Source organism: Dendrobates tinctorius, unplaced genomic scaffold (assembly GCF_039654945.1).
Source record: "Dendrobates tinctorius isolate UK_male_01 unplaced genomic scaffold, ASM3965494v1 ptg000111l, whole genome shotgun sequence".
Lineage (NCBI taxonomy): Eukaryota > Metazoa > Chordata > Amphibia > Anura > Dendrobatidae > Dendrobates > Dendrobates tinctorius.
In genome coordinates, this window is record NW_027361779.1 from 35,457,864 (window position 1) to 35,470,532 (window position 12,669).

Below are 12,669 nucleotides of genomic sequence, written 5' to 3' on the forward strand. Positions count from 1 at the left end.
TACCACCCCGTGTTTTCGGAGGTCCACTCTGCGTTGGCTGGAGTCTGAATGAATGACGCTGGCTGGAATTCCTTGGTTACATGGGCGCATATAAAAGATCACTGCTTCTCCATGTATTTTCAGTCTGACAACACTTTACTCACAGGACACAGATTATATCACACAGATACAGAGGGCCGGCCAATAGAAAAGCGGCAGGCCAGACATACATTACAAAAGCCGCAGGTGGCCGGAGCCTGCCGATATTTACTGTGGAAATTACAAAGGTGGGGGGAGGGCGGACAAAAGGGGAATGCTGATGCATTAGGGACATGCATCTCTCATAGAACCTATTATACATCCATATAACTGCACAACATATTCTGGGTGCTAAGTGGTTCTGTAAAACGTAACAATATACATATATACAGTATATATATATACACATCTATATCTATTCTTTCGTTTGTGTTTTAACATGTCATCGGGATCCATTATATGTCCATTTTGCAAGCCGGCGAGAAAATCTCGGCATACGGATGTCATATGGATGCTTACATGCGCAAAAATCGCATCCTAGCCTTGCCAATGGATGACATATGGATCACTGTTCAGGAAACATTTCTGCGTATTACGACCGTAAAATACGGACCGTATTTTTATACGTTGTGTCTGATTCCAGCTTATCTGTAAAAATTGGAGGGTTCCAGAGCTGTAACATGGCAAGATAGAAGTCTACAAATGTTAGATTATGATTTTCTACAACAGAATATACAAATTGTATGGAATCATAAAATTGATGTGCACACTGACGTGACTGTCACAATCATGGCGTACATATAAGGAGCGGGTCCAGGTTGAGCCCGCTTGATACCCTCCAGATGACAGCTGTAATAGACAGCCAGCAATTGCATCTAACAGCAGCGATCGGAGGTAGCATCGATCACTGCTATTTATATATTGCACTCACCATTTCCTATTGGCCCCCCACAACATGATTGCGAGACACTAATGGGTTGTTATGGCAGCTGGGGGCCTGCTGAGGTTCCACGTCACAGCCATCTTGTTACTTTTCTGAAGCTCAGATGCTCTTTAAGCTTCAGTTTACACTATGTATTGCAGTACTGTGGGATTGCAGTATATCGTAACGTGATCAAACACTTACAGGTTTAAGTTCTCTAAGAGAACTAAAAAAATAAAATAATAATATGTTCAAATAAAATATTAAACATAATAAAAAATATAAAAGTTGAAATCACCACCCAGTTTTAATAAGTCACTTGCAAAAAGCAAGCCCTCAATGATGGAAATACAAGTTCTGGGATTCAAAAAATGGCGAGAAATAAATATATTTTTTTCACCAATAAAATATGAAACAAAACTATAGAAGTTTGATATCACCATAAACAAGTCATATCAGATAATTTCAGTGCCCAATAAATGCCGTGAAAACAAAACTTGGGGAAAAAATGGTGGAATTGCAGTATTTTCACAATTTCACTCCCAATGGAATTTGTTCCTGCTATACAGTACATACACACGTAGTCAAAATTGTTGGTACCCTTCATTTAATGACAAAAAAACCCACATTGGTCACAGAAATAACTTGAATCTGACAAAAGTTATAATAAATCAAAAATCTACGAAAATGAACAAATAAGTCATACATTGCTTTTCAACCATGCTTCTACAGAATTTTTTAAAAACTAAAACTCATGAAATAGGCCTGGACAGAAATGATCGTACCCCTGAAAATAATGTGACAAAAGGTACATATTAAATCAAGGTGTGTCAACTAATTAGCTAATTATGCAAATTGTCTCTTCAGAGAGGAAGAGGACTAGAACTCTAGTGCCACCTATTGGCGGTAGCAATCCTAAAAGTCAATGTTGACCCTTTAACGAGCCTAGTTACATGACTTAGGATAAAAGCCAAGCCAGATTCTCCATTTGCAGACACTGTGTTTCGGGGTACTGCCCCTCATCAGTGCAAAGTGGGAGATCTGGTTTGGCTGTGAGAGAGGCGTCTGACCGATATCCAAGAAGTATCATTTCTCCTTGCGGAGAATGACATGCTAAGCATGTCGAGGTGAGGAGACTTAAAGCCGCAATGCTCCTCAGGGAAATATGCTAATTATGCAAATTGTCTCTTCAGAGAGGAAGAGGACTAGAACTCTAGTGCCACCTATTGGAGGTAGCAATCCTAAAAGTCAATGTTGACCCTTTAACAAGCCTAGTTACATGACTTTTCTCCATTTGCAGACACTGTGTTTCGGGGTACTGCCCCTCATCAGTTCAAAGTGGGAGATCTGGTTTGGCTGTGAGAGAGGCGTCTGACCGATATCCAAGAAGTATCATTTCTCCTTGCTGAGAATGACATGCTAAGCATGTCGAGGTGAGGAGACTTAAAGCCGCAATGCTCCTCTGAGAAATATGCTAATTACTAATATACTAATATGCTAATTACTAATATACTAATTAGCATCACAGGTGTCTACAATCTTGGAATCAGTGAGTGGGCCTGTATAGAGGGCTACAGATACTCACTGTGCTGTTTGGTGACATGGTGCGTATCACACTCAACATGGACCAGAGGAAGCGAAGGAAAGAGTTGTCTCAGGAGATTAGAAAGAAAATTATAGACAAACATGTCAAAGGAAAAAGTTATAAGACCATCTCCAAACAGCATGATGTTCCTGTGACTATAGTTGCGCATATTATTCAGAAATGTAAGCTCCATGGGACTGTAGCCAACCTCCCTGGACGTGGCTGCAGGAGGAAAATTGATGACAAATCAAAGAGACGGATTATACAAATGGTAGCCAAAGAGCCCAGAAAAACTTCTAAACAGATTAAAGGTGGACTTTAAGTTAAAGGAACATTAGTGTCAGATCGCACCATCTGTCGTTGTATGAGACAAGTGGACTTCATGGGAGATGACCAAGGAGGACACCATTGTTGAAAAAAATCATAAAAAAGCCAGCCTGGAATTTGCCTAACTACATGTTGACAAGCCACAAAGCTTCTGGGAGACAAAAATAGAACTTTTTGGCAAGGCACATCAGCTCTATGTTCACAAACAGAAAAATTCCCGATCCTCAGCGATGCTCCCACCAAGTCCTGTTCCCAATGATGCCTTGCGACAATGACCCCAGATGACGTAGCATCACGCGAGACCGCTACGTCATCACAGGTCATTGTCGCAAGGCATCGCTGGGAACGGGACTTGCCGGGAGCATCGCTGAGGCCTGGGAAGGCTGCGGGGGCCGCTGGAAGGTGAGAATATTCTTTTTTTAACAGGGATATGGTACCCAGGGCCAGGAGGAGAGTCTCCTCTCCTCCAGACCCTGGGTACCATCCGCACATGATCCGCTTACTTTGCGCATGGTGGGCATAGCCACATGCGGAAAGTAAGTGGATCAATGCATTCCTATGTGTGCAGAATCCGCACAAAGAATGAGCATGCTGCATATTTTTCCGCAATGCGATTCCACCGCGGAAAAATGCGCAGCATTAGCACAGCACAATCCGCAACATGTGCACATAGCCTCAAACATGAAACATCTGGAGTAGTTTGCGCTTAAGAGTGGGCTAAAATGCCTGTCAAGAGGTGCAGAAGTCACATTGACAGTTACAAGAATCGTTTGATTGCAGTGATTGCCTCAAAAAGTTATGCAAAAAAAATTAAGTTAAGGGTACCATCATTTCTGTCCAGGCCTATTTCATGAGGTTTTTTTAATTCTGTGGAAGCGTGGTTGAAAAGCAATGTCTGACTTTCATTCGTTCATTTTCATAAATTTTTGATATATTATAACTTTTGCCAGATTCAAGTTATTTCTGTGACCATTGTGGATTTTTCTGTCATTAAACAAGGGGTACCAACAATTTTGACCACATGTGTAACATCTTAAAATGAATAGTGGAAGAGAAAAAACATACTAAACTGCAAAAAAACTCTGTCATACAGTTATATCAACAGAAAAATACAAAAGTTGTGACTCTTGGAAAGAGGACTGAAAAAACAAACCTACCTAAACAAACCCAAAAAGTGTTAACGTGTAAATGAAAAAGAAATTTGTTCTAGACAAATTTGCGATTACCTCTTTGAGTTTCCCACTGGTAAATGTGGGTGACAGAACTGTGCGAATCCTCTTCCATTGCTCATCCTCAGCAATTGTTATTGCAGAGCCTAAGGGACCATTGAGACCAAAATTCTAGAATAAAAACAGAGGAGCATTTAAGGCCTTTTTCACGCATTGTGTATAAGTGGTATATTATTTAGAAAGCAAAGTCGATAAGTCTTTTTACATTTTTTTTCTTTTAATTCTCCCACAATCTAACTAGGGATACACAATCATTTTTGTTCCAACACAAGTCATGTGGCCAAAAATTGCTCTATGCTCCTGTTACATCACAACATAATGAAAGTGAATCTCGTTGTGAACCCTATCAGACTTCAAAGATGCCTGTTCTGTCTCTGACATTTAATTCATAATCCCTGATTATCTGCTTGTTAATGTTTTCAGTGTTCTCTGGCTCCATCTAGTGACCAGAGTCACAACCGCAGTGTTATTGTGTGTTTTACTTTCATTTTGCCATTCCCTCCATTTGCAATGCATTCTGGTAAGGTAGCATTGCATTCTGGCAAGCTTTCGCAAAGGATCAGTTCAACCCCTATTTTCCCTCCAGTCCACCATTTTCCTTCTGCTTGCATTCAGGAAGCATCAATTCCTGTCTCAAATCAGCCTGCTTAGTTAGTTTTCCCCTGGTTAGCTTTTAGGGCAGATGATGCATTATGTATATATGTATTCCTATGTACCCCGTACTGACTGAGTGTATATATTTTTGTATTGTAGTTTCACAGCGCCAATATACCATCACGTTCAATAAAGCACAGATTCAACCTACAGTCTCCTTATTGGACCCCAGTATAGTGGTTTAGCTGCCTGTATAAGCTACATGAATTCTGCTTCATTTAGTGGGGACAGAACATTGCCTATAATCCAAAAAGGCAATTCTAATATAAATAGAACACACAGAAAAGCCTAAAATGTCACAAGTGTAACTCCAATACACAATTACACAATAAAAATAAAATTGTAAAGTTAATAGTAAAAACAAGAAACAATGAAAGCAAGGAGAGGCCCATGAGAGAGACAAAATAATGAAGATAAGTAAACAATACAAAGGGTATCCACTAAATGGCAGAATACTACCAAGCAATGATGATAACAGTTATGTACAGGCATATATCTCTTATCTCTTCTTCCCACAACCGCATACAAAACTTCTCCCATACTTCCCCCATACTCTGGAACTCTCTGCTGCAACACATCAGACTCTCACCATCAACGGAAACCTTCAAGAAGAAACTGAAGACCCACCTGTTCCGACAAGCCTACAGCCTGCAATGATCCTCGGTCTACTGAACCACAACATGACCTGCTCTACCCTCTCCTACTGTATCCTACTCTACCCATCCCTGTAGACTGTGAGCCCTCGCGGGCAGGGTCCCCTCTCCTTATGTACTTGTGTGTTCCTTGTCTTACACATGTTTATTGTACCTGTCTATATTTCCCCTTTTCACATGTAAAGCGCCATGGAATAAATGGCGCTATATAAATGCATAATAATAATAATAATATTAATAAATATTGTAGGCATTAGGCAGCATTCACACAGGCAATATTTTTAGTCCAACAAGGCAAGGCTTATTAGCTCCAAAAAGCCAGGTGGGACTTTAACACAAAACAGTCTTGCTCCGGCACACAGGTAAACACAATAAGAAAGTATGTAACATATGGCAGGTCAATACTCTGGCAGAAATCCAAAACTCCGGCAAGTATACGTTCACCCACAAACAGGTCAGTATAAGAGATCTCTCCAGCTCGCACATTCTGGTAGACAGTCCACCATTAAAAGGTCCTTTTTGTTCTAGGATCAAAGATTGCTCAGTTCCCTGCCAACTCCCCAGTCACTCCATCACTTGTCTCACTCCTTAGTACAGCTTACATTTTGGCTGGTCTCTCACCAGACTTCACATATTCCACTGCTACATCCATTTCCTGGTTCTTAGCAAAACACTGCAGGTGCACTCTGCAGAGCTGGGATTTAACTCTACTAACTAGTTTTGCTTCATTTTGTTTCAAGATGCAGAAAGTTAATTACAATGTAATTCTTTGAGTCAGATATATAGAGATATGGTGCAATGTAATGCACAACATTAAAATAAATAGTGAAGAGATAAAGATGCATTATAATCAGACATACACAAAAATAATAACAGAATGTGTCACAACAGCCCTCTGATGAAGTAGGGTCAAACGTGCATCAGGGCCTGAGGCAAAGGCCAATGTGGTGACACATTCCAATATTTTTTGGGTCTATCTAAGGATGATGCATATTTATCTCTTCACTGTTGATTTTAATCACGTGCATTAAATTTCACCAAATTTATATACATCTAAGGGCTCGCTCACACTGGCAAGTAGCGTCTGATGATTCTCTCATGCAAGAGAATTAAATGCTATATGCAAATGACCCTCGGCTCAAACTCTGTTGCGAGCGTGAGCCGGGCTTCATTTCACTGTGATCTGAATATTTTGCATGTGAAAATCGGATCACAGATATGGAGAACTTAATTTCTCCATCTTCTCCATTCTTTCAGGCAGCGTATATCAGACTACACTCTGACATCCAAGTGAAGTCCGATGTTTTGCCCGTACCCATAGACTTGTATGGGTGTGCGCTGTCCAATATACGCTACCAATCGCAGCATGCAATGATTTTTTTTTCATGTCATGGAAAAGGACAGTGTCTGTGCTCCTTTCTACATCCCTACCTATATGCCCTGAACGTAAGTGTTCATTCCACCAAAAATAGTTAGACATCAGAGTTGCAAAGCAACAGTGCCAACCACTGAGCCTTTGTGCTAATTTCTACTAACATGAATAGAAAGAAAGCTGTTAACCAGAGACTGATTGGAAAAGGAAGGTCTCACTGGTAAATTGAAAAACCATGAGGGCAGGGTCTGTTTATTATACTGTATACAGTGGGGAAAAAAAGTATTTAGTCAGTCAGCAATAGTGAAAGTTCCACCACTTAAAAAGATGAGAGGCGTCTGTAATTTACATCATAGGTAGACCTCAACTATGGGAGACAAACTGAGAAAAAAAAATCCAGAAAATCACATTGTCTGTTTTTTTTTCATTTTATTTGCATATTATGGTGGAAAATAAGTATTTGGTCAGAAACAAAATTTCATCTCAATACTTTGTGATATATCCTTTGTTGGCAATGACAGAGGTCAAACGTTTTCTGTAAGTCTTCACAAGGTTGCCACACTGTTGTTGGTATGTTGGCCCATTCCTCCATGCAGATCTCCTCTAGAGCATTGATGTTTTTGGCTTTTCGCTTGGCAACACGGACTTTCAACTCCCTCCAAAGGTTTTCTATAGGGTTGAGATCTGGAGACTGGCTAGGCCACTCCAGGACCTTGAAATGCTTCTTACGAAGCCACTCCTTCGTTGCCCTGGCGGTGTGCTTTGGATCATTGTCATGTTGAAAGACCCAGCCACGTTTCATCTTCAATGCCCTTGCTGATGGAAGGAGGTTTGCACTCAAAATCTCACCATACATGGCCCCATTCATTCTTTCATGTACCCGGATCAGTCGTCCTGGCCCCTTTGCAGAGAAACAGCCCCAAAGCATGATGTTTCCACCACCATGCTTTACAGTAGGTATGGTGTTTGATGGATGCAACTCAGTATTCTTTTTACTCCAAACACGACAAGTTGTGTTTCTACCAAACAGTTCCAGTTTGGTTTCATCAGACCATAGGACATTCTCCCAAAACTCCTCTGGATCATCCAAATGCTCTCTAGCAAACTTCAGACGGGCCCGGACATGTACAGGCTTAAGCAGTGGGACACGTCTGGCACTGCAGGATCTGAGTCCATGGTGGCGTAGTGTGTTACTTATGGTAGGCCTTGTTACATTGGTCCCAGCTCTCTGCAGTTCATTCACTAGGTCCCCCCGCGTGGTTCTGGGATTTTTGCTCACCGTTCTTGTGATCATTCTGACCCCACGGGGTGGGATTTTGCGTGGAGCACCAGATCGAGGGAGATTATCAGTGGTCTTGTATGTCTTCCATTTTCTAATTATTGCTCCCACAGTTGATTTCTTCACTCCAAGCTGGTTGGCTATTGCAGATTCAGTCTTCCCAGCCTGGTGCAGGGCTACAATTTTGTTTCTGGTGTTCTTTGACAGCTCTTTGGTCTTCACCATAGTGGAGTTTGGAGTCAGACTGTTTGAGGGTGTGCACAGGTGTCTTTTTATACTGATAACAAGTTTAAACAGGTGCCATTACTACAGGTAATGAGTGGAGGAAAGAGGAGACTCTTAAAGAAGAAGTTACAGGTCTGTGAGAGCCAGAAATCTTGATTGCTTGTTTCTGACCAAATACTTATTTTCCACCATAATATGCAAATAAAATGAAAAAAAAACAGACAATGTGATTTTCTGGATTTTTTTTTCTCAGTTTGTCTCCCATAGTTGAGGTCTACCTATGATGTAAATTACAGACGCCTCTCATCTTTTTAAGTGTTGGAACTTGCACTATTGCTGACTGACTAAATACTTTTTTTCCCCACTGTATATCATGTTTTTTTTATATCTATTCTAATGTTTCCGTTCACTCGGCAGCGCTTTAGGTATACAAAGGAAACAACTACTTTAACAATGTCCAAGCAGGTTTATTCAAACATTATAAACCATGCAATAAATATCGTATTTTGCAAACTATAAGACGCACCCCAAATTTTTGGGACGAAAATAGGAATTTTTTTTAATGAAACGATGGCGCATCTTATAGTCTGTATTTACGGTAGCTTAACGTGGGGGAGGGGTAGTGGTTGTGGTGGAGTGGGATCCCAGAAGGCAGGGTCGCTGCTGCAGGAATCTGGCATTGGCAGCCATGAAAATGATGAAAAGTGTGGAGACTCAGCTGACATTTTCTGCAAGCCCGAAGCCCGCTGTGACCTTGCAGAGCTGAACACCCCCTCCTCTCAGCCCAGGGCCCGCAGTATCGTCCCACTCCTACCACCACCAGCGTCCTGCAGCAGCGACCCTGCCTGATGGGAGCCTGCTCCACCGGAGCCTCCCCCCACCCAGTAAGCTACATTCAGATTAGATGCACCCTCATTTCCCCCCAAAAAAAATTGTCTTATAATCCAAAGTATATGGTAAATCATAAAATGGCCCTTGACAAAAATAGTCCAAGCACAGAGGCACATACGTGTTGGTCCGGATTGCCAAGAGAGGCTAATATCCAGCACAAAAGACTCTGTCTGGAGACTTAGCAGAGGAGGACTTCTCATCTCCACTCTCAGACATTGAATGAGACAACTGGTTTCCTTTTTATCTGCCTACCATGTCCTGGGGTGGGGATATGTGAGCAGCCAGTCCCACCCATCTCTCTGACTGCTTGTAAACCCTGTCCAAATACACCTTATTAACTCTCTCAGCACTATACGTGCTGGAGCCTGCTTTTTCAGGCTTAAATCACCAACCTTGATACACATCTCACATCGAGGACCTGTCCGGCAACGATCTTACAGTTGTGCTCAAAAGGTTACATACCCCAACAGAATTTTTGCTTTTTTGGCCTTTTTTCAGAGAATATGAATGATAACGCCAAACCGTTTTCTCTACTCGTGGTCAGTGGTTGGGTGAAGCTATTTATTGTCAAACTACTGTGTTTTCTCTTTTTAAAACATAATGACAACCCAAAACATCCAAATGACCCTGATCAAAAGTTCTCATACCCCATTTTTAATACCGTGTATTGCCCCCCTCTAACGTCAATGACAGCTTAAAGTCTTTTGTGGTAGTTGTGGATGAGGTTCTTTATTTTCTCTGATGGTAAAGCTGCCCACTCTTGTTGTCAAAAAGCCTCCATTTCCTGTAAATTTCTGGGCTGTCCAGCATGAACTGAGATCTTCCCAGAATGGCTCAATGATATTGAAGTCAGGTGACTGAGATGGCCACTTCAGAACCTTCACTTTGTTCTGCTGTAGCCAATGACAAGTCAACTTAGCCTTGTGTTTTAGATCGTTGTCATGTTGGAACATTCAAGTACGTCACATGTGCATCTTCCAGGCTGATGATTGCAAATTTGCCGATAATGTGCAGCATTCATCTTTTCTTCAACTTTGACCAAGTTTCTGTCATGATCTGAAGTGGATCTGACAGTTTTAATAGCAGAATGAACGTTTTTTTCCTTTTGGCAAGTTGCCAAAGTGACTTGACTGTCCCCGGTGGTGGTTAGTGGTATCGCACTTTAGGTTTAATGCGCACGTAATTATGAATCAGGTGTGGGGCTCTATAAATGAGTCTCAGGGTGTGCAATCACTGCTGGTGATATTCATTGATTCTGAGTTTGTGAGAGCCTGGTGGAAGGATGGAGCTGAAGAGGAGTCCTGCGCAGTCAGCCAGAGGAGACTAGTGGCAGCTAATGGTGTCTGCAGGAATTGCTGGCATGGCGTGGAGGAGTCGTAGTTTATGGTGTCGGCGGGAAGTGCGTGCATGGCTTGGTGGAGTGGCGACTATGGAGAGAGTTGCACTCGGCATGCTCGACTTGGTTGCCGAGAGCTGGACTCAAGCATGCTTAGATTCTTGGCAGAGGCTGACTCATCCTTGGGACTCTGTGACTGGACTGCTGCAACTGGTGATGGACTCTGCTCCAAGGCTGCACTATGGTGTAGGATCCAGGATGGTGATGGATCCGGGTGGAGGAGAAGACGCACGCAGGTGGTGGGGCTCTGTTGCAGGAGCATAAGCACAGAGCATCAAGCTAAGTGGTGCTTCCCCTGTATTGTCTTCTTTCCTTTTGTGTCTCTAGTGCAGTGGTGGGATTAGTCTCCGCACCAACCGATTCCCTAGTGAGGTTTTAGGGTCAGGGCGAGCAAGGGTTTAAGGTTCGCGTGCGGCGACAGGTGCAGAGCCTGTATAGGGAATGTGAGGAGTGCAGGGACACTGGCTCAGGGGAGTGTAGGAGGTCTCCATGTCCCCATTCCCTATCGCAGGGCCCACCATTGTTAATGTTTCCCAGGTTCCCCCTTATTATTTAAATTCGCCACTGGAGGCACTGTATCCAGGGTCACGTTTGTTATGGGTTCGCCTTGCGGTAACCGCTGCGTCCAGACACACGTTGACCGTGACAGTTTCCTGTGCCTTTGGAGCTCACATTTCCCCAAAACATCAGCGATCCACCGATGTGCTTTACAGTAGGAATGGTGTTCCTTTCATCAGGCCTTGCTGACCTCTCTCCAAATGTAACCTTTATGGTTGGGTCCAAAATGTTAAATTTTGGTCTCATCACCCCAAATTACCTTGTTCCAGAAGTTTTAAGGCTTGTCTCTGTGCTGTTTTGCGTATTGTAGGCGAGATACTTTGTGGCATTTGATTAGTAATTGCTTTCTTCTGGAGACTCGACCATGCAGCCCATTTTTCTTCATGTGCCTCCTTATTGTGCATTTTGAAGCAGCCACAACACTAGTTTTCAGAGAGTCCAGTATTTCAGCTGATGTTATTTGTGGGTTTTTCTTTGCATCCCGAACAATTTTCCTGGCAGTTGTGGACAAAATTTTTGTTGGTCTACTTGACCGTGGTTTTGTTTTTATAGAGCCCCTGATTTTTTATTTGTTAATCACAGTTTGAACGCTGCTGACTGGCATTCTCAATTCCTTGGATAACGTTTTGTATCCCTTTCCTGTTTTATACAGTTCAACTACCTTTTCCCATAGATCCGTTGACAATTCTTATGCTTTCCCCATGACTCACAATCCAGAAATGTCAGTGGCTGGATGAAAGATGCAAGAGTCTGTCTGGATCCCAGAAACTCACTCAGCTTTTATGCACACACACTGATTACAAGCAAACAGGTTACAGGTGATAATGTTACCTTTAGTAGCCATTCAAACCAATTTGTGTCAACTTCTGTGCATGTTTTCAGGCCAAAATCACCAGGGTATGTGAACTTTTGGTCAGGGTCATTTAGATGTTTTGGGTTGTCATTATGATTTGAAAAGAGAAAACAAAGTAGTTTGACAATAAATGGCTTCACCCAACCAATAACTATGAGTGGAGAAAAAGTTTTGGTGTTATCATTCATATTCCCTGAAAAAAGGCCAAGAAAGCAAAATTTCTGCTGGGGTATGTAAATGTTTGAGCACAACTGTATTTAACACTTTTCACATGTACAGCACCCTGGAGTTAATGGTGCTATAAAAATAAATAAGGTCTTGTATATGCTGAATTTTCTAACTAGTCGTGCTATCATTAAACCTAATGTACGTTCATCATATATGTACAATGCATCATTTCCATGATCAGCAGCAGATTTTCCATCGTTGTTTTTGCCCATGTAAATACACCCAAAAGTGATCGTTTTCAGGGCATTTTTGCAATGGTAGCGTCTCATATAGCAGAAGTAGTAATTTTAATCATTAACTCTGCTGAAATCTTACCCGTCTGTTTGTGAAGTTTGTGTAGCACTCTTTCACCAAAATGTTTTTAATAACAACTGGATCTAGAATTGCAAGCACTGCTTGCCTGCCATCGTACAGTCTGCAAAACAAATCGGCTAAAATAAACAAGCAAGAATAGTAATACAGTTCCTTGAAATACATAT

At 41.9% G+C, this 12,669-nt stretch overlaps 1 protein-coding gene across 1 annotated transcript in view; it reads right to left on the bottom strand.

Moving 5' to 3' along the window:
- The window catches only part of LOC141100898 (cytochrome P450 3A9-like), a 133,061-nt gene that overhangs the window by 74,763 nt on the left and 45,629 nt on the right, over positions 1-12,669 (bottom strand). The window contains exons 4-5 of the mRNA XM_073589654.1: positions 12,506-12,605; positions 4,079-4,192 (exon numbers count right to left, since the gene is read on the bottom strand). Of these exons, the coding sequence (XP_073445755.1) occupies positions 4,079-4,192; positions 12,506-12,605 (214 nt within the window). The remainder of the gene's footprint in view (positions 1-4,078; positions 4,193-12,505; positions 12,606-12,669) is intronic.